The sequence below is a fragment of the Perognathus longimembris genome, chromosome 9 (assembly GCF_023159225.1).
Source record: "Perognathus longimembris pacificus isolate PPM17 chromosome 9, ASM2315922v1, whole genome shotgun sequence".
NCBI classification, from domain to species: domain Eukaryota; kingdom Metazoa; phylum Chordata; class Mammalia; order Rodentia; family Heteromyidae; genus Perognathus; species Perognathus longimembris.
The window spans coordinates 65,589,482-65,611,925 of NC_063169.1; the positions used below are offsets into that span (position 1 = coordinate 65,589,482).

Here is a 22,444-nt window from a genome sequence, read left to right on the forward strand (position 1 = left end):
CAGTTGGAGTTACATGCTAATATATATTTCTGGCAAAATTTTCTTCATTCCTGAAGTGAAAAATCAAGTCAGATAGACTTTTAATTAAAACTCACTAAACAAAGCAAAACCCTGGGTTTTGTTTCTGTATCTGTGAGTGTTCGTTTTCTTCTTAATGAGCTCAGTAACCTCCACACCTAAGAGATACTGAGTTTTCTCTTTAGGTGCTGCCACAGTTTTGATGTGAGATTCCCCCTCCTGGGTCATCAATGTAATAAGGTTGAGAAAAATGAGGAGCCTACTGGGAAGTCCACAGGCCCTTCCCTATGCTGGACTGCCTGTCTCATTGTAGATTCAGACTCTAAAATCCCACCGGGGGTGATGTGATCACAGTCTTGGGGCCCTTGGCTGATCTGGTGTCATGGTGTTTGCAATTTTCATCTCTAAAGTTGTTAGGTATCAGATTTCTTTTCCTTATGTAATATCCAGCCTCAGGTATTTCTTTATACGAATAGAGCACTAACAGGTACTTTGTCAGTATATGTAGCCTTGTCTACAGAGGGGGGCTGACTTGTTTAATCTGAACATCCACAGAACGAGCTGAGCTTACCCAGCAGCCATATTTTCCAATATGGCCTACGTAAAATGGAAACCATTTGGGAAATTGAACACAAGCACTTTCCATGATTCCTGATGGCTATGCTTAATGATCTCAACATCTTAAAAATTGGTAATGTTTTTTCATAAACTAACATACATTGAATGCTTACTACTCATCAGGTACTGTAATAAAGGCTGTAGATGCGGCTAGCTAATTGTTTTCCTCAGGTGTTATCCTAGTTCTATTTTACCAAATCTGTCTTCACAGATCAAAGCAGATTAAACCCTGCTCAGTCGATTTCAGGGCCCCAATCTCTTGACGTATTACTGCTACTGACTAGCCCCTAATTGCAAGACATTACTGTTTATTTACAAGTAGGTTCTCTTATGACCTTGGATAAAAGTCAGTGTATGGTTCATTTGATGTCTTTAATCCAGAGTCAAATTATCCCTAAGGATACTGGCTGATGGTGGCATTTGGAATTCTCATTGTTGGCTGGCATAAAAGTAACTTTACATTCCCCTCACATACCAGCACTTCTTTGCTTCTAGCTTTCTATGATTCTCCTCCATGGAGTCAAGGACTGGAGCCATTCCCACTTTACAGGAATAAATACCCAGCTTGAGATTTAAACTGAGGGACCCATTTACTATGTCATGATCTACACGTGATAGAAAGAGAGGCAGAATGAAAGTAATTCTCTTTTATTATTATTCAGTGCCTATAACATCCTTTTCCTTGTGACTTGTTGATTATAATCTGTTTTCTATTGCATTGATTTCCACATGTGATTTTGATGCTGTTCAACTAAATTTAAGTAAGTGGAATGAATGAACAAAGATATTGAACTATTTATTTATCCCATTGCCAGTTCTCTCTTAACAGAACTAAAGCTATCAATGAAATAGATTGAGAAAGCTAAGACACTTTTTAAAGAGGTAGCTCTGAGGGACTAGAGTGTTTTTTTCATATGCTTTAAAATCTGTATCTTAAGTATCCCTTTGCTCAGAGATTTGCTTTACAAAGCATAAGGTGAAAATGGAATATTTTATCTCTGGAAATCTTCAAGTGAAAACTGCTTCTCTAACCATTTTATTTTCCTCTCAGATGTGATCATAATTTATTTTTGATCTTGACTCAGAGCTAAGATGCACCAGTTACTAAATCTAGACTTGTTAGGGCCTGATTGATAGATATAAGGAAAGACATTGTTTTTCTCCTTTTGTGGAAATTATGTTTTCTTTTCTTCATACATTTTAGTCTTTTTAATATGAATAACTGTAGGATTCCATGTCATGGTGACGGTTTTATCAGAGATGTGATCAAGAGCTGATACGGTTGATTTTTCTCTTGTTTAGTCATCATGATCATTTCATGCTGCTAGAGTTGACACTGGAATGGAGGAGAAGGGATAGTGAAGGGGATACTCCTTAGTTCCCCAGCTCTTTTCAGTTTCTGACTTCTCATCTGCAAAATGGTTAGCCTGGAGGAACCTACGTGATCCTAGCTGCTTTCATTCACTTGGGTTATCACTGCATCCAACAAGGATCCATAGGCTAATGTGAAAGTAATGCAAATGTGAATTTCATGTTTCAACTTGTTTCCAAAATCAACACTGCTGTAAATGCAGCTCTTTGGGCTTGCAAGTAAATCCAGTGCCATGGACCAAGTAGGTAAATTCTTTCTGGTGTCTGAGGATGTGGCCTCGTGCATTGTGCTATACTCTTGAAGAGTTCAAGATCCCTATTTCCATTACCTAATGTGCCAGTGTAAAATGTAGTGATTGAAATTGCATCTTTGGATCTCCCCCCGCCTCTCTCTTTCTTGTGCTGGTACTGGGGCTCGAACTCAGGGCCTGGGAGCTGTCAACTTTTTTTTTTCCCCTCAAGGCTGGTGCTCTACTACTTGAGCCATACCTCTACTTTCAGATTTTTTTTTTAGTGATTAATTGGAGATTCAAGTTTCACAATTTTCCTGCCTGGGCTGGCTTTGAACCGAGATCCTTAGATCTCAGCCTGTTGGGTGCTAGAATTACAAGTGGGAACCACTGGTGCCAAGCTTGGATCTCTCTACAATTTTATTTCTCACCCAAAGAGAACAACAATCTCGGGAACACTACGCAGACACATTTGACTGCTATATGAGCTTCTGAATTCAAATAAGGAGCTTTTGATTGAAGAGCAAACCGCAAAAATCATACAGACTACAATTAGAGCGAGTTGCCCTGAAACGTTCCTGTTCCTTCTTTCTCTGCTTCTTATTCTCCTGAAGATCAAAGGAAGAATAATTGAGGGGAATCTTGGAAGTCTAGTCAGTGCTAGCTGTCTCTCTGTCTGGCTGTCAGTGATAACAGATATTCTGGAGCTAGTCATCTCCTAATTAAGCAGTCTTTGGAAACACATTCCCAGGGACAACTCTTGGCTGAGCTTCTACAGAAAGCCAGAATTTGGTTGCAGCTTTTTTCAAACATGTGGTCTGGTAGAAGACCCACTGGCCTGGTACCTTGTAATGCATCATGCCTTTGAAAATTGTATTAAATCCTGTTGGGCAGCACTTGGCATGGGGCTTCTTAGTGCCTCCAGCAAATCTGAAGACTTTTGTTTATTTGTTTTATTGTGGGGGAGGAAGAGTCAGATGGTAAGGATTGTGTTGCTTCAGGGGACATCTTTACCACAGGGTCTTCAAGCCTTTCCTTTCTCAGTGCCTGTATTTGGAGCTCTTGCCTTTCCACTCGCCTGTGTTCTGCTTATTGATGTTTGCGAACTAATTTTAGCCACTCACGGGGAGCTACACTCAGGGTAATTATACACCCCTGAAACCTGGCAGACATAAGCCACAGAATTTTCTGGAAAGAATGGCCTGGGTCAGCCTTTTATTTTGATGGCCACTCAGGTTTTTCAATTGGAGGGGTCTTCAAGGGCTACTGTGGACCAGGGAATCCAGAAAGATCTACATTAATAAGAATGTAGAGGCTGTGAAGTGACGATTTTTAAAAAATATACCAGTGAGGTTACAGGTCTCTGCAAATGATTTATGAGTGGTTGGAGAATGCTGGGGTAGCTCTTCTCATCGGCAGGCAAGCAAGGAGGCAGGAAGCCAAGAGAAGGGCTCCTGTCGCTGCCGCGTTTTCTGTGTGCCCTTGATTGCAGATACTGTTGTTTTGCCTCGTCCCTCCTCCTCCCTAGCCTACTTCTCCCAGACTCTAATTACATCCTGTAATGATCTGACCAATTAGAGCCTGCAGTTCAACTTCTCGTGGGGAGGGGGGACGGGTGAGAAATTAGAGGTTGGCATGCAAAGTTCTCGGTGGATGTACTTCTTCCAAGGTTACACACCTCTATTAAGCCAGTGGGCTATTTGAAAAGCAGCAATAATGGGCGAGGCTAATAAAATAAGCTCAGGGACACTGCAGCTGCTCCCCAGTGAATACACCAGAAAGCGCACAATGTGAGAAGCAAGGTATTTCTATGAAACTAGGACTTAGGAATTTCTTTTTTTTTCTCTCTCTCTAAAAGCTGAGCTGCCAGCCATGTTTCTTCGTTCATGTGCCATGCAAGAATTGCTTTGTCAAGGGCTGGGAGAAGCAGAGGTTTCTTTCCACCCTCCTGTCTGTGCTGGGGCTAGAAGCCACGGCGGGCTGCCATGGAGGTGTGGTCCGGACCCTGTGCTCTCAGAGGCGCCTGTGACCCGTCTAGAGGGGCAGTCCCAGGGGATGCTGGGAGCCAGGCAGTGCAGCAGGGGTCCAAGAGGAAGTAGGCTGGAGGCTCTCTCTGTAAGGGGGGGGGGGGGAGAGGCAGACCCAGCATCCTGATTCCTCTTGCTGCAGCAGAACGTGCATTTCTTATCTGGAACGACCGGCATCACCTGGAATCAATTCAATTCCTAAACTCTCTCTTGTGCTCCCCAAAGTGCTCCCCGCTCTCAGAATAGCTGGTGAACTGACATCTTGCACCTTTCTAAGCAATCCCTTCCCATTTCCTTGCCTGCTGGCTGGATCCCACTCTTCCTTGTTTGACCCAATCTGTTGGAGTGATCTTCTAGGTGCCGGACAGTGTGGCAGGCAAGCTCTAAGAGGCACAGAGACCTCCGAGTCATAATCGTTAGGCTGTAGGAGGAAGTGAGCCTTACATTCTATAGGTTTCCAAGTTGGCCCTGTTCTGACAATGATCTGCACATCTCACAGAGACTGATAAATTATATTGCTGTGGTTTTAATTCCAGAGGGTCCAAGGAATCAAGTCTGAGACCACACAGTCAACTAGTTACAAGGTTGGGAAGTAACCTGGTCATCTGATTCCAGTCAACTGTTGACTTCACTAAATTATCCTCCTTCCTAAAATAATGTTACTTTGAGAAAGTCAGAGGTCTTGTTAGGAAAACTCACATATGGGAGGCATCTAGCATGCATTGTGGGTGCATTCGTATTATTGATACATGATTCTATGAAAAGGAATATCCCTACTTATAGGCTTAAGGAGAAACTATTTCCTTTATACTTCTTTTTTTTCCTGATGAGTGTGTTGTTAGTTTTCCCTGTTTTCTCTGTCATAGCTTTACAACCTTCTCTTAGAGCCCAGTTCTGCCTTTAAGCTATAGGGTAGTATATATGATAAAATCCTTTTTTGTCACTTTTACTATGCTATATCTCTCCTTTTTTTTAATGCTAGAATGAAGGATCCTTATAGTTTTAAAGGAAGCCCTGGAGAGTCTTTGCTTTCTTCTTTGATGAGCCAACCAAAGGCCCTTCCAGCCTCTGGTAAGACACTACCCTGGACTCGCTGCCCTTAGGAGACTCTAATTTGGATTTGAGATAACGTCAAGGTTTGGAAACGACTTCCATTTCTGAGCTGAGAGGTGCTTCCTCAGAAAGAGCACTGCAGAGTCCCCATTTCATATGCCTACACCCATCCTTGAAAGACTTCAGCACTGTATTCTCCGTCCTGTCACGCGCGCTGGGATATGAGTGTGAGCGGGACCTTCTTCTTCGCCCTCCAGCCCTAGGTCGTGACATCTTCCCCCTCATTCCCCAACAAACCCCTAAGACCTCCTGCAAAGTGTTCCTGGGGTTGGTGTAATCTGGCGTTGAAGACAACCATTGGGGGTGTGGGGGCTCTTCCCTTCATGTCTCATTGCACACTCAAACTTGTGTTAATTGGCACTCGGGCACCGTCTGTCATGTCTTGTTGCTTAATTAAATTCACATTTGTTTTGAGTGTTCCTTTTACTGTGCTATTTTTTTATGCATGAAAGGATAAAAACAAACGTGGAAAACACTTTATAGTTAAATGAGTTTGAGGGAAATAGTCCTGAATCATAACTTTTTATTGTTCTGGGAGCCTTTTATTTCAATGTCTTTGTTTCCTGGCAAAGCCAAGTTTATTGTTGCCTCTCTTCCTTTCTTCTTCACAAGAGTCTAACCTTTGACTTAGATGATAATTTCTACTTGAATTAGAGGTATATTAATCACTATAACACATTACATGTTAGTAAAATTCATATCTTCCCAGATCCTTTTATGGTCACTAGCTTACTGCTGTTCAGAACCTAGTTCACATAATCTTTTTTCCCTTTTTGTTTTCTTTATACCGTCTCTGATACCACTTGGTAGTCATTTTCCTGCAACTGTGAATGACATTTTGAGCATAGGTCAATTTTATTTCTGATGCTAATTTATTGAATAACAAAAGTGTTCATTTTTCAAGTAGGCTGTTTACAAGTTATTCACAAATGAGAAGAAAATGTCACTAACTTTTCTTTGGTAGATTGAGGTCTTGGTGTGGAAAAACTCACATAAGAGTATGAATTAGAAATGAAAAAAACCCTTGTTGTATAAATGAGGGGTTTATGCTGTTAGATGGAGGTTACCATTTTTTTTTTTTAAACCAAGGATGAGACTTAGGGTTGGGTTACAAGAAACATTAGAGCTTATAAACAATATAAGTTAAACATTAGATATAATAAATCAATAATTATAAGCAAAGCTGTAAGTTAAATATTAGATATGATAAGCAAACTATAACGTAAACATTAGATATTAGAAATTACTAAGTACTTACTTGCATGAACACCGATGGCATAGGCAACCAGCTTGTGGAATTTGAGTGTTTTGTCTAATTGCCTTCTCCATGGTCCTCTGCAGCACTAGTGTAACAAAAATAACTAAGTAAGCAAAGAAGAAAGCAAGCAAATCAACAAAAGCTCAATTTAGAGCTGTCACAGAAATGGCAGTATCAAGAGAGTTAAACGAGGATTCAGGGTCTGCCTTTATGTTGTTTAGGGGGGGGGGGCTACTGGACAAAAGTTAGTGGCAAGGAATCAAACAGCAAAACAGGAGGTTATTACTTGCTTTGCTGAAATTTTAACCCAATAAAAATGATGGAATTAGTAGTTTTCTGGCTATAACTCAAGACTCAAATAAATGCTCTGATATCCATGCCTCATTCAGCTTCTTTACTAGAAATGATGAAGGCAGTCGCTCTCATCCATGTGTTTTATGTAATCTGTAACTTATTCCAACTTGCACAAAGAAAGGCAGATCACACATTTATATCTGATATTGATTAAAGGATGATTCCATAATAGATGAGTTTCTCTGGTAAAGTAACTTGAAAGTCCCTTTTGGTGTATGATCTCCTGTTTACAGGAAACACAGGTAAGTGCTCAACACAGGGAAAATTAATAGCATTACTTCGTTAGGACTGGAAGATGTTAAAATCCACAGACTGAAGTCTCGGAGTCCTGTGACCGTAACTGTGGTGAGAACTTGGGTAAGAACTTGGGTAGGAACTGGAGATTGTGGTAAGATCTAGGGTGTTGCTGAGTTGTCTCAACTGCTTATTTGCCTTCCTTCAATCAGAAATGGAATTGGCTCGAGCTGTTAAAATGCTCCCATCTCCACGGGGAAACGGAAAACAGGTTGAACCACTGATTTTTCCCTATTTACCAGTTTAAGTAGGATTACTGGTTGCTTACAAGTAAAATACTCTTCATTTTCAATAGTGCTTACATAAGAAAGTCATCACAAGCGAGGTGCATTCAAACATTTTAATACTTACGGTACTTGTTCCTCTCACAAAGGAGAGAAGGTTCCGGCTGACAGGTAACAGGATTAACATGCAGTTAAAGTTGAGGCAGGCTGCGGACGCTCGGGCCCAGGCCAGTGCTGACTGTCCCCAGACAACCATGCAGAAAGGGGACACCGGGAAAAGAAGAATTCAGTGACAAGGGGAGGCATTTCTTTTCTGAAACAATGATGCACTGAACTCTACTTACACCCAGGATAACACGTGTGTAAAGGAAAGACTCGTCTTCTTCATACCAACAGAAGGTGTCCACAAACAGATAGACATTCATTGCCAGCCAAGAGAGCTAGAGCAGAGTGAAAAGGGGGCCGTCAGTGTCTTCCCCAATCTTTCCTCTGGGGATGATTCTTCTTCCAAAATGGAGTGGAGAGAGGTGCTTCATATTGACCAGAATTATTTTTGTTATTCCCCACAGACTAGTCTTTTGCGATGATTTACAAAGGGCAAGAGATGGTGAACTTTATGAAAAGATTTCAAACACATCTAAGTCAACTTTGGGTCAAGTGTAAAAAACCATCTTAGTCAACATTGCTTGACAAGAATGACAATGAGGCAATCTGTAAGGCACTCGAGAAAATCTCCCTTCCATAGACTCATTTGATTTATAGAAACACACACATTATGTAATCACAAGCTACTTGACTTTAAAAATAATTGAAAAATGAACGCAATTGGAAAACAACCTTTCATGTTCCTCTAAGGGAAAATTAAATAGATCTACTGAATGTTTGCTACAAGTTTTCATGTTTTCACTAAAGTGGTCGCTCACCATTTTAATGTTCCTCTACAAGTTATCTGAAAACATCAGTATTCTAAAAATAAGGTGCACGTATGAAAAGCTGAATGACAGCAATGATACTTACCAGCACTAGGATGGGTGTAGTTTCATTCACAATCCAGCACGCCATGCTGAGACTTTCACCACGCTTTCTGTCAGCTGAGCTTGGGTGTCGCACACTTAGCAAGGACTTTCGTACTCAATTGTTTCATCGTTTTGTGTTGGGAAGCACCTCCTGGGAGCTGCTCTCTAGGAATTTCTAATTAGGGAGTTCGTGCCAAAGACACGTCACCAAGCTGACATGCTTCATGACCTGGGTAAATACCACGCAAGTCTCTGTCTAATGATTCCTCTCCTCAAAGATTTCATAAGAAAGGAGAGCTCATTTTTATTAAATTGTCTTCATGTACATTCTAGCCCATTCATTTTCTACATGATTGCAGTCACGATGATAGGAAGTCTGGGTGTAAATCTGAGGAATAAACTAACTTTTTTCTTCATACAGCAAACTGCTTTCATCTTACCTTTCTCTACTTTGCTTATTTTCATGTCTCTCTTTCAAAAAGTTCTCTATAGAAGAGAGCTAAATAAATACAGATTAAACAGTCCTTTAGAATATTGTATAAGGGATTCTAAAAAAAAATCACAGATAGGAAAACATTTGAAAGTCTAACATTATGATTATAAAAGAGTCAGCTTTCTTGAATGGAAATAATGGACTAAGACCCATTTCCTGCCCTAATTCTACTGGTAGAATTCTACTGGTAGAAGTGGCAAATGAGGACATCTTTTCATACTTTGGTCATCTCAGGAGTGGCTACATATGAGCGTGGTCATTCTCTGATTTTTTTTTATAAGTCATGGTTACTAAATATGAGTATGACTCCTATTATGGGCACATACATTCCAATTGAATCATTTTGGGGGCTATTTGGGGCCTAAATATTTCAGACATAGTTTTTAGATAGTTAAACTGAAAACTAGAGATAAGAGTCATCTGGATAGTTGCTTAAGCAACTGTGTGCTTTCATAGAGTGGATTTATTTAGTTATCCAAAAAGAGATTTTAAAAAATTTAAAAAAAAAACCTGCCAGGAGTGATCACTGCAAAAATTTGTTAACTCATACTTGTTCAGGCACTTAGCTAAGAATGTTTTTAGTATTGTTCAGCTGAATCATTATTGAAGTACAGGTAGATGTTGTCAGTTCCAGTACAATATGATGGAGAGAAGCTCAAGGTTAAGTTGCTGGTAGGAGGAGCCGTGACAGGAATCCAGGTCTTTCTGGCCACAAAATCCTTATTGTTAAATATTACCCTAAGCTACCTTATTGAAGAAATATTAGTATATGGATTTTTGCATCAATACTCACCTAATGGGTAGATATAAATGACACATCTATAAACTGGACATATTTAAGTTATAGAAATTCACTTACTTTATTGATTATCAAGGATGTTGCTTTATGTGCTTAAGTATACCATTTCTATATCGCACCAATGAGTAATACAGTTGTATTGGTCATATATCTTTGATTTTTATAAATCCTGTGGTGCTTTAGTATCTTGGGGACTGCTATGGCTTGAGTGCATTGGTTGTTTGTTGGAAATTTGATCCACAATGAGGTGGTTTGGGGAGGCGGCCGGCCTCGTGAGAGGACTGGATCCCGCCTCATGAATGGACCAGTGCCATAATCTGAAGAGGTGGTTCCTTGGGAAAGGCTAAATTCTGCTGTCTTTGCGTGCACTCTCCCACCCAAGCTCTGTGGTCTGAGGAGGAAGGCAGGCCCTCACCACATGTGAGACCATTGATCTCCAGCTTACTTGGGGAAGTAAATTTCTGTTTTTATAAAATACCCAGTCTCCAGGATTCAATTACAGTTTCACACAATGAAGGGACTAAGAGAGGGCCTCATGAACTTGAGGAGAGACCTGGCACGTTAAAGCGATTAGTGATCAGCAAGGGTCAGCTAGCACCCAGGGGCTGCAAACTTGACTGTGAGCACGTCTTTAAGTATATGTTGAAAGAGGGGAGGTTACTAGTACTGGGGCTTGAATGCAGGGCCTCATGCTTTTGCTTGGATTTTTTGCTCAAGGCTCTACCATTGGAGTCACAGCTCTACTACAGTAGAACACTTCTTTAAACAAACATATTCAGACTTTATAAATTCACATGTTTTGAGCCATTTTTTTCCTCTGCACTGAATCATTTTAGGTCCAGTGCCAGCAGCACTGATGGGTTTATAATACTGGAACCAGACTTTATAAGACCCAGGATATCATGGCTGACATCACACACCAAGGTCTCATCTCAGTGTAACCCCTGGGAGCCTTCCCAGAAGCACTCCATTTTATAAATAAGACTTCAGGTTGCTCTTATTACTTGTTAATCTACCTGGTGAAATCTCAGGGATGTATAGGTAGGTCTGCCTTGGTTTTCACAATTTAAATCAAGACTTGAAAACATTTCTGAAATCAGGCCCCAAGATATCGGAGTGCCACAACATTTATAAAATAGAAAAATACACGAGTACTACAATGGCAAGGTTGATTTGTTCATTTCTTCTGATTATCTACTGACATTATACAGATCACATTTTAAACCAAGACTGAGTCATTTCCAAAGGACAAATTTAATGGGGTGGCATTTGAGGAGGAAGAGGAGTGCACAGATATCTGCTGAAATAATGTAAATGCCCAGAATTCCATCTATTTTTATCAAATTGTTTTCATTGCTAATAGTGCCCATCTTCTCAGAATTTTCTCTGAACAAAAACGATGAAATTTGATGTTTGTTTCCAAGGTACCAAACATTGTTCTAATTAAATGATTACACTCATTGGCTCCTCTAGATTATGTGGAAGTTCCCCACTCCCTGCCACACACATGAAGCTCAGTAATAACAACAACAACAAAATACAGGGAAAGAAAAACAAATACATTTGCAAAGCAGATGAGTAGGTTGTATGTGTGAATGTAAGTGCTTCAGTCATCCTCCTTTCCAGGGGTAAATCTACTTCCATATATTTTTAGTTTCTTAGTTGGTCAGTTGACCTAGCAAAAATCACTTTGATCCCCAAGGCTGAGATTAATCACCAGATAGCTTCTGTTGCTGCATCCTGGAAATCTCCATTCCCTATAGACACAGAATTCAGAGCATAAAAATAGCATCGTCAAATTTCCATCTTCTGAGCATTCAATATGCTGTTGCCTTTTTCTGAAAGCAGATGTAAACATCGCAGTATTCAGATGAAAAGAAATTAAAAAAAAAAACCTCAACCCCTATGCCCCAAGTCCTTACATGATTATTCTGAAGAACATTTATTGTGGTAATAATGTAATTACATTGGGTAGATCAGACGTTAAGTAAGTTCCACTTTTAAAGGACAACCAGGATGAACATGGATGCATGATAACATTTGATTTTAAAATAAAATTTAATGAAATCTACCACCAATATCCTAACTTTGGCTGACTTAGGTATAGCGTGTGTTTGCTTTGGGAAACGCTGTCTTTTCTTAATAACATTTTTTTTTTTTTTTTTTTTTTTTTAGTAATGGCTTGAAGCACTGACTTGGTTCGCAGCACTCAGTTCGAGCCTTGTGCTGTCCCCTCAGCTGGGGCACAATTCATTCATTTACCCCATGACCACCGAGTCGTTAAAGCCCTTCCTGACTGAACACGAAGATCTCATTCATGGGACAGCAGAGTGATAAATTCCTCATTTCTTTCTTTTCTTTTCTTTTTTTTTTTTGTTGTTGCCAGTCCCATACCTTGGACTCAGGGCCTGAGCACTGTCCCTGGCTTCTCTCTGCTCAAGGCTAGCACTCTGCCACTTGAGCCAAAGTGCCACTTCTGGCCGTTTGCTGTATATGTGGTGCTGGGGAATTGAACCCAGAGCTTCATGTATACGAGGCAAGCACTCTTGCCACTAGGCCGTATTCCCAGCCCCCAAATTCCTCATTTCTTGCTCCCAAATACACTAAGCAGCACAGTTCATTACAGTCGATTTTGCCAATTTTGACTTTTTGGCTTAGAAATACAGCGAAAGCCAGAATTATCCTACTCTTCCAATGTTACCTGTTACTTCTGTCCACGTCAGGGGTTAGTTCAATAATACGTGCAGAACCACTTTCATTTCTCTGCCCCTCAGCACAGAGATGGCGCTGGACAAGACCCCCACACAGACAGTGGCAGGAATTTTCCAGAGGGTGGTGTTCATGAACTCTTAACAGGGAAAAGGGAAGTTTTCCTTCGTGGGTAGTGAATCATTTAACTTCTGGGTTCAGGGGGATTTAAAGTTGAAGAAGGCTAGTCTAGAAATCCCCCCTCTGCATATCCAAGCTGTTCATCTCTCAAAAGTCAAAGTGGATGCCAGAATTCCATAGATTTCATTTCTCAAGATGAACATTCATATTGGAACATATTTCAAGCCAGATGGTTTACAGTTCATGTATTTGTTGGCGTTTTCCTGCCACAACAACTAAATATTGAAGACACATATTTGTGATGAGGAGAGCACTTCCAGCTATGCGTTCCGGCTGCTCGAGGCCCTGCTTCCCCCCCCCCAACCACCCCACCCCCAGCCTCCCTCCTCCCACGCTGCAAGGAAAAGCCCTCCAGTCCAAGCCATGAAATACACCCGTTTGATTTAATCGACAGAGGACAGGTGAAATCACAGAAAACAAATTTCCTGCAAAAAACAAAACAAAACAAAACTCTTGTAAAGTCATGAATTTTTTTTTTGGTAGCAAATAAGAAAAGCAGATGAGTGTCTTGCAGACAATTCAGTTTATTTCTAATCCTCGTAGTCCTTTCCGTGTGAGGCTCCTCAAACGGGGCGCTCAGAGTGCAGAGAAAGAGCAGAAAGTCAAACAAAGGTTTAGTTTTGTGTTTTTCTTTCTTTGAAAAAATGAAACCATCAGATATGAAAATGTCAGCTGGAGAAAGAACCGCACACTTGCACTGAAAAATGCAATGTCACTCAGCACGCCCCCCTCTCCTGGTATCTCTTTCATGATAAAACTATTTCTTGTTCATTTGGTATTTCACATACAGTGGGTCATTATTCTACCTGATTTTCAAATATTTGTATTAGGAATAGTCTCAGGATTCATCTTATTTTGAGAAAAGGCCATTGGGAATTGAATCAAAATAACTGAAAAATTAACCTTAAGTAGGAAAACGCACTTATTTAGCAATGTAACTATTCTATGGGGCTCAGCCCAAAAAGACTCAATGACTTTTTTATTTTTAAGATCTGGTTTTCAGAAGCTTATATTTTGAATAAAAGGTGCCTAAAACTGAGGTTTTATTTATTTATTTTTTAAAAATTTTTTGGCAAGTCCTGGGCCTTGGACTCAGGGCCTGAGCAATGTCCCTGGCTTCTTTTTGTTCAAGGCTAGCACTCTACCACTTGAGCCACAGTGCCACTTCTGGCCATTTTCTATATATGTGGTGCTAAGGAATTGAACCCAGGGCTTCATGTGTATAAGGCAAGCACTCTTGCCACTAGGCCATGTTCCCAGCCCCTGAGGTTTTATTTTTTATTTTTCAAGGATGGAGAGGACTTTAGTAATTAGGAATTAGATAGTATCATTATCTTGTACAAAGGAGGAAATATAGAGACCAGTGAGTTTCAGGTCTAGGTTCAGGTCCTGTTGCTGGGTTGTGGGAACAGGTGGCTGGATTTGGGTGTTCAACTCCAGGAGCTATTTTGTTCTAGTACTATACCTTGGGTTTCTGTCTCTGCAGTTTGGAGATGACGGGCATGACAGAAAAGAAATAAGCAAAAAGCTCCTTGGTCATAGACCAAGGGGCCTGAGAAGTGCTAATAGGGAAGATGTTACCAGTCTCCCAAAGCCTGGAAAGCAGCTATTTTTGGAGGGCCTTTAGGTACAGAAATTTCCTGTGTTATATCATTTGTGTTAAATAATTCTCACACACCTAAGATCTACTGAGTAAAGACCACAGGCAGAGTTACGAGTATACCAGGCCAATCTCCCAGTCCTGGGTCTGCCTGCCTGGTCATGTCATTTTTAAGACGGATGCACAGATGCTTGGCGACAAGTAGTGATGACAGGTTCCCTTATCTGCATGAGTGCTCCTGCTTCGACTGGCGTCCAGAGCTAGAGGCATTTTATGATGGCCTGGCTGATTAACTTGAACCAATAAAAAAAAAATGTTATTTAGACTGGCTAGAGCCATTAAGCTGCGTTTCAGTCCCTTCGAAAGAGTAGATCAGTCATCGAGTACCGCTCTACCTTCCTGCCCTGACAGCACAGCTCCTCAGAGAGTGTAGATTTAATGTCAAATGTTGAAAAGTTATACTTAGAATGTGAGTTTTCACAAGGGATGAATATGATTTTGTAGGACAGTTGACCTGGAGAAATAACTTGTTTCTGGTAGATAATTTTAAACAAAATTTCTTTTCAGTTTTTTCCACTTCCATATTTTTTTTTAACAATTCTTTTAGCCAAGGGGAGAAAACAATGTCTCAAAGCCCAGTTAAAGTGCTTTTTAGAAGCTGGATCTTCAACAAAGATAATGAACTTCTATAAGTAGTTTGGAAATTGGGTATACTGGTCTAGAGCTGCCTTGGTGCCTGCTTGTATCTCTATTCTCTATCCATGTGGTCTTATCACTATCAGATTATTTGTCATTAGAATCTGTAAATGCTGGCCTGGGAATATGGCCTAGTGGTAGAGAGCTCGCCTCGTATACAGGAAGCCCTGGGTTCGATTCCTCAGCACCACATACCACATATATAGAAAAAGCCAGAAGTGGCGCTGTGGCTCAAGTGGTAGAGTGCTAGCCTTGAGTAAAAAGAAGCCAGGGACAGTGCCCAGGCCCTGAGTTCAAGGCCAAGGATTGGCAAAGAACAACAACAAAATAGAATCTGTAAATGCTCCAAATCTACCACCTCTAACTGTAACTCAATTTTCAGTTCTTAGTCCCCTCCGGTTGAGGGCCTATTGGTTTCATAGTTTGGTCATCATGGTTGTACCTAAGTTTTATTAATTGCTTGATATTAATTATGATTAAGTTTGGAATTTGTAGGGTAGATTGGAAATATCAGGTAAGAATTGATGCTTTAGTCTTAAATCTTTTGCTCATAGGTCTTCAGCTGTTGGAGTGAGACTCAGCGCATTATGGAGAGTAATCTGTTTTGCTCAAAGGCTGCTGATTTAAATGTCAATCATCTCTAAAACATACCTTAGTGTAATGTCTAGACTGTTGGTTGGCCAAACAACTTGGCACCGTATTTTAACCAAGTTGTCTATCACAATCTGTTGTCTCATAAGCTTAAACCTCTTCCAGAATCTCCTGCAAGATTTCTAGACCTCAAATAATCTCACCCTTGCTTGGGAGGGCTAAAACATGCGGTAGCTCAGGAAACAGCAGTGTGACCAGCAGGTAGAAATGGAGGATAAGAGGTTGTAAGTGCTCAACAGTCATTTGAAGTTTAATCAGGAAGCAAAGGATGTAAAGGGTCCTCCAGGGAGGAGAACAGCAGCAACTGCAACAGCAGTCACCAAACCACAGGGGCCTCCAGTACTGCAAGCATACAATGGAAGTCAAAGGTGACCACAGGACAGGAGAGAGAGGACCCCAGCAAAAGTAATCAGGGCCTGACCACTGAGGGTGATTTATCAGTGTCCTAGAGTTGTTTTTTTTTTTTTTAAATCAAATTACCACCAAGATGGCAGCTTCAAAAAAATATCAGTGTTTATAGAGGTCAGACGTCCAGAGAATTCTCCTTCTGTAAGTTTTCAGAATCTCTTCCAGGATGCTGGAGCTTTTGGCAGCTGTGGGAAATCCTGGGCGTGTTGGTTATAGTTCTGGCAGCGTGGAAAACAGGGTAGTTGAGGCAATCAACTTACATGGAAGACAAGTTTAGTTTGGCTCCTAGTTTCAGAAGCTTTGGTCTCTGGTCATTTGGCCATGTTGCTCTGGGGCTCTGGAAGGAAGCCTGCCATGGCAGGAACACGTGGGAGAGGAGGGTTCTTCTTCTCATGGCAGCGAGTAAGGGGAGAGGAGTGGAGAAGGGAAGGGAGGGGAGGAGGGAGAGAGGACAAGGGAAGAGAGAGTGAGCTGAGGTCCTTATATCCCTTCCCCCCAATGATCTGACTTCCTTGCGCTAGGCTCCACCTCCTCGTGTTTCTGCAGGCCCTTAGGATGTGGGCCTTTGATGGATATTTCATTTCAGATTTAAACCTTCACATCTGGCTTAGGGCTGGGTAATAGCAATCTATTGGCTTGTCTTCACACGGTGTGTGTGTGTGTGTGTGTGTGCACGCATATATTCTCTTCTATCCACTGTGCGGTGGTTCATCATCATATTTAAGTCTGCACTAATCTGGGAAGATATCACTTAGAAATATCTTCATGATATCTTCAAAGACTATTCTAGATAGGGTCCATTCTGAGAGTCCCAGTGGACATATCATTGTGGGCTGACCACTATTACCCTTAACATGGTCTTGTAGGAAAAACATTAAATCTGAGTCTGCTTGAATTCAGGGGCCAGAGACGTGGCTTTCGGGGGCTGTGGCCATCAGTTAAAGGGGCCAGGTCACCTTCTGCAGATCAAGAAACCGTAGCCAAGACCCCTCTGCAGGAGGCAGCCTCGGTGTACTTCCAAAGGACTGCGGACCAACGGAAGTCTCTCCTTTTAATTTTTGAAGGAAACAAAACTCAGTTGCTAGAATGTTATATGAAATCTTCCTACGAGGACCATGTAAACTCAGGAAACACATCTGCAGACTGGAAATGTCTCCTGGATATCAAGTTATGGATTGCCACTGTAAGGGGTAGTAAGTCCTGGGAGAGCCTGAAATACAGAGGAACGTGTCCTAGATCATTACAGTATAAGACGATCGTGGGGACAGAGTGGAGGATGAACTGGAAGAGTGAACTTGGAAGCTGGAAGACAAGGTAGAAGCCCCTTCATTGCAATAAACTGGGAGGGGGCATAAGAAAGTGAGCTCTAGGACTGGTCATCCTTAATGCATCTCCAAGGCCCTGGTGAACTGAAAGAAAACATGATTTAAGGGACACTTAGAAAATCTACAACACGGAACAGTAAAATATACAGAGGTCCACATTCTTCCTATGGAACTATTGCAAGAGTCTAAGAGTTCATACCCGCCCCCCTCCTTCAGTTACATCTATCAAGGAGCACTTTGCTTTAATTTTCAAATGAAAAATATAACCATATACATAACTAATTAAATTAATATAGCTTATTATGACAAAAATAATTTCTTTTAACTTTGTGGACAGCTCCCCACTTTATATTAAGCTGCTAATACTCATAACCATATGATTTCAAAATCAGCCAAGCTTGAAAAATTATTGTCTCCGACATTCCCAGTGATCAAAGCAACCTCAATTATAATATTATATTAACCAAGCTAAAAAACAGTATTACAATTTCTAACCTCGCTGAACTGTAATTAGTCATCCAGCTATGTACCCAAATTTATTTGATATATTTTCATAGTTAATTAATTATGATTTATTTTAAAAGTATTCCATTTATAAGACTTTGCTGTCCTTAGCCTACAAATCAAATTGCTAAGGTACAAATTTAATTTTTAAATGTCTTCCTTAAAACACTGGGGAAAAAAAGAGTGAAAATGATACCATTCTTTCTCTCTCCAAATTTTGACTTTGAAGAAGATGTGAAGGTTAAATTTGCCAAACCTGGTACCTTAATACAAAACTATATGAAAAGACTAGACGTCTCCTTTTAGGACAAATGGCCAAATAGTGAATACTTAAGAGTCACAACTACACAAGTGCCTGACACACACCAGAGAGAACCCCCCAAACTCGGAAGGTGGTTCCTCAGAGATCCATACTTACCTTAACTACACATGATCTGGAAAGTGACAAAACCTTCCCTTGGTTCATTGAAACCTAAAGTATGACGTCCAATGTCAAAATACTACAGAACAGAGATTGCATGTGTCAACGTTGATGGAAGTAACCACCAGAAATTAAACTGGATGAACTCAAGTGACCTCAAGCTTCCAGATTTTAAAAAATGCAGTCAATTATTCCTCTGTGTACAATTACCAAAATACCCAGATGAAGGAAGAAGGCCTCAGGATTTTGTTCTGTCCAGACTGAGTGCATATAATCCATAACCAATATCTGGAGACTTCTGGTCATCGGTGTGGTCTCAATAGAGGCAAGGAGAACTCCATCGTCCTTAAGACACAGAAAAATGCCATTTATAATAGTTCCAAATATTAAGAAATATATAACCAGATTCACTAAAAAGGAGAATTTCACTCACCCAAGTGTAGAAGGCATACAAATGAGTAGCAGTAGGAATCCATCTATCAGGAGGTCCCCAGGCTAAACAGGTGCTCCGGCACCAGATTTGCCACCCAAGTTTTTCTGCTGTCGGTGCTCACAGCAAAGTACCCGAGATGGTGTAAATTTTAAGGGAGAGAAGGGCTTGCAGTTCTGCAGGTCGGAAGGGAAAGGATTGCATCTGGTGATTGCCTTGCTGCTGAAGCTCTGAGAAGGTTCAAGCAAGCTCACGGTGAGACCTACGGCACGCATGCACATGTGCATCTCCATCAGTCACCACAACACAACCACAGGGGTTCTATCAAACCTCATCCATACATAATCACTTCCTACAGACTCTAATCCTCAGTGCCACAATACCTTCCAATGGAGAAGAACATACACAGACCATATCCCAACCACAGCACTACCTGATGGAGCGAACCGTAAAAACCTTACCTACTAAAAAAGAAAAAATGGGAACACCTTCACTGTAAACAGAAAGAACAACTTATTCCTTATTGTGAAAAGAAGCGGAGCTACCTGAAGCTCTGGAACCCTAAATTTGTACAGAAAGTATATGCAATACAGAGTCACAAAGTAGTGTTAAAATGGTTCATAATGGTTCATAAGTAATGAACTTCTTAGGCTCTTCACAGAAGCACTGGGAAATGTCCCGTATCAAGTATAACTGTACTACTGAGTTTCTTGTAACATGAACTAACATATAGAAATTTTAATAAATGCAAGGCTCAATGCAAAGCAAGAAGGCCCGAAGACAATAAATTGGGCAATTACTCTCCAAATAGTTAGAAGTAATAGAGCAATAACTACTCATTCCAGGCAGGATTTATTTCAAGTTTGCAAGTATTTAAAGAATGTGATTTCCCTAAATTTTGAGATATGCCTTTTGCAGACCATGAAGAGCTTCCACATACGTTTAAATGATAATATTCTTATAAGTATTGATGCATAAAGGAATGTGTGTGTTGGTGTCTTCGAGAACCAATGTTTTCAGTGTGGAGGAAAAAGGGATAGAGATGTGAGACCACTATAATTACAGAATTGAATTAGAATGATCAGTAAAAGAAAACAACTCAAAAAGTGCTTTACTTAAGACATGTGTTTGTAGTTGAAAAAGTCAAGAAAAAATAGGAATATCAAAATTAAAAACAAGATTGTACTGGCCAACTCTGGTCAGCACATGGATAAAAGGAAATGTAGCTTTATTAATAATTAGAAAAATACAAGTTGTTGGGGGAAAAGAAGTGAAGTTACTCATTTTTAAATGGAGACTGTATTGAGTCGGCACAGAGATGGGAAAGAGAGAGTATTCATCAGTGTGCAATTGATTTAGATATCTGCATACCCTACTGTCCAGCAATTCGCTAGGGACCTGCCTTAAAGAAACGCCCAACAGGTGTCTCTAAAGAACTATGTATCCAAATTTTATTGCAGCCTTTAAGAAAGTAAAATCCTTTAAGCCACCTCATGACTGGCATTCTGAGCTACCTTCACCGTTGTCACTGCTGTTTTTTTGTTTTTTTTTTTTGGCCAGTCCTGGGCCTTGAACTCAGGGCCTGAGCACTGTCCCTGGCTTCTTTTTGCTCAAGGCTAGCACTCTGCCACTTGAGCCACAGCGCCACTTCTGGCCGTTTTCTGTATATGTGGTGCTGGGGAATCGAACCCAGGGCCTCATGTATATGAGGCAGGCACTCTTGCCACTAGGCCATATCCCCAGCCCGTCACTGCTGTTTTTACCAGCATGATACTTAGTCCAACTCATTTCTCCTCACCTGAATTTTGTCATTGATAGGGTGGACAAAATGATGTGTTCTTCTTGCTCTCCCCGGGACTTTATTATTATTATTATTATTATTATTATTATTATTATTATTATATTTTGATAGCTAATTAATTGGCTTTCAGACCTGGAGACAAAATCACTTGGGAAACTCAACTAGAGGAAGCAAGGTGTAGTGACTCCCAGTTTCAGAGGTTTCTGCCCACACGGGCTCCTTTGTTACATGCCCATGGCTGGCTGGAACATCATAGGATGGAGGGTGTGCAAGAACAGAGCTGTTCACTTCATGGCAGCCAGAAGGCAACTTGTGGGGGGAGAAAGGATGGGGACAAAGTGTATTCTTCAAGGCCTGCCTCGATGACCTATTTCCTCCAACTACTTCCTTTACTTAGTATACGTACTTTCTGTTACCTCCCCATAGAGATTTATGAATCTATGGCTATAGTAATCCATCCATGAGATCAGCACCCTCATGATCCAATCATCTCCCCAAAGGCCCACCTCTCAACATGACTGCACTGGAAAACAAGAGGTTTGGAGGACACACTTCCAATCCAAACTGTAACAGGTAGGTTCTTATGGATCTTTAAACAGGAAGACATCCATTGGAAATGTGAAATAACAGAGCTTGATTTGTGAGGATCTCCCCAGGTAGCAATCCAAGGCTCCAGAGAAAGAAGAAACACGAGGGGTGCATGGAGATGTTGTGGTTATATATTTGGGAAGCAGTAGCTGTGGTACTCAAAGGATGTATGAATTGATCTGGACTCCAAAAGCAACACCCTTTCAACATGAAGCTCTAAGTCAAGGTCCTCATTTTCTATCTGAAATAAAGGAATCACCGAGCAACTATTTTATCAAAGACAATATCATCATCACCATTAAAATAATTTAAAAGTATATGGCCGTTTAAATAGAGCCCTGTTGTTGACTTTGGATAGGAATGCTATGAGACTATTTCCTTCCTTCATGATTGCATGTTAATTAAATATTCTGATTGCATTACATTGTGATTACATATTCCTTTGCTTCAGTCTTTCCAAAGGCAGCATTTTAGATGATCTTGAAGTCGTCTTTCATAAATTATCACTTAATAAAAGAAAAGAAGCGTAGCCAATTATAATTAAGTGTTGAAGAGCTAACGGGTTTTTAAATTTTTTTTCTTTCTTTTTCAAAAATAAATTCTGGGAAATTTGTGCAGCCTTGTGTTCTGAGAAGCTAAAAGAAAAAAAAACTATAGCAACCGAACAATGACATTGTTAAATAAATGAGGTGCAAAATTTGATTTACCTTAATATTGTTACAGTCTGGTGGGGAAAGTCCACAGTATTCTTCATCCTGTCACTTACAAATTTTAAAAAAAGAACCCGTTGTTTACTTGGATTCTGGAACGTTCTGGCTACCAGTGCAACCTCAGATGCTAGGATGGATATCAGCTCTTCTGTGTTTAGGTGTGCGTGAATGTTTGCACATGTGCGCACTCATGGTGATGTAGCTGGGTTCTCCTGAAGGACAGACATGTCTTGTGTGGGCTGGGGCCCATATGTGTCCAGGGAAATGGATTTCAGTTATGGTGAAATGATAAGACAGGGCAGCTGGTAGGATTTTTCTGCTCAATTGTCTTGAATAATTAACCAACTTTCACTTATCTGCAATTCAGAACTTTTTATCATGCAGCTAATTTAGGAGAGAGTTCTAAACTTTTGGTAATTGCTCTACTAAATCATTATTTGGGTTTATGTCATTGTATCTGTTCAGTTTGGGGTCACTTAGGAAGGGACGATGTGCCACTCAGGTTCAGGGGTAGTTTAAGCAAAATTAATTATCTGCCTGGAAGCTCATCTGCAATATGCTGAATCTGTGCATTCAATTTCTGCAGTGTTTGGAAGGCCAAACATG

The 22,444-nt window shown here is 40.6% G+C and overlaps 1 protein-coding gene across 1 annotated transcript in view; it reads right to left on the minus strand.

Annotated features, from left to right (window-relative positions):
• The window catches only part of Nox3 (NADPH oxidase 3), a 48,646-nt gene extending 40,077 nt beyond the window's left edge, over nt 1-8,569 (minus strand). The window contains exons 1-4 of the mRNA XM_048354554.1: nt 8,525-8,569; nt 7,852-7,947; nt 7,635-7,745; nt 6,636-6,720 (exon numbers count right to left, since the gene is read on the minus strand). Of these exons, the coding sequence (XP_048210511.1) occupies nt 6,636-6,720; nt 7,635-7,745; nt 7,852-7,947; nt 8,525-8,569 (337 nt within the window). The remainder of the gene's footprint in view (nt 1-6,635; nt 6,721-7,634; nt 7,746-7,851; nt 7,948-8,524) is intronic.
• Nucleotides 8,570-22,444: the final 13,875 nt, after the last annotated feature.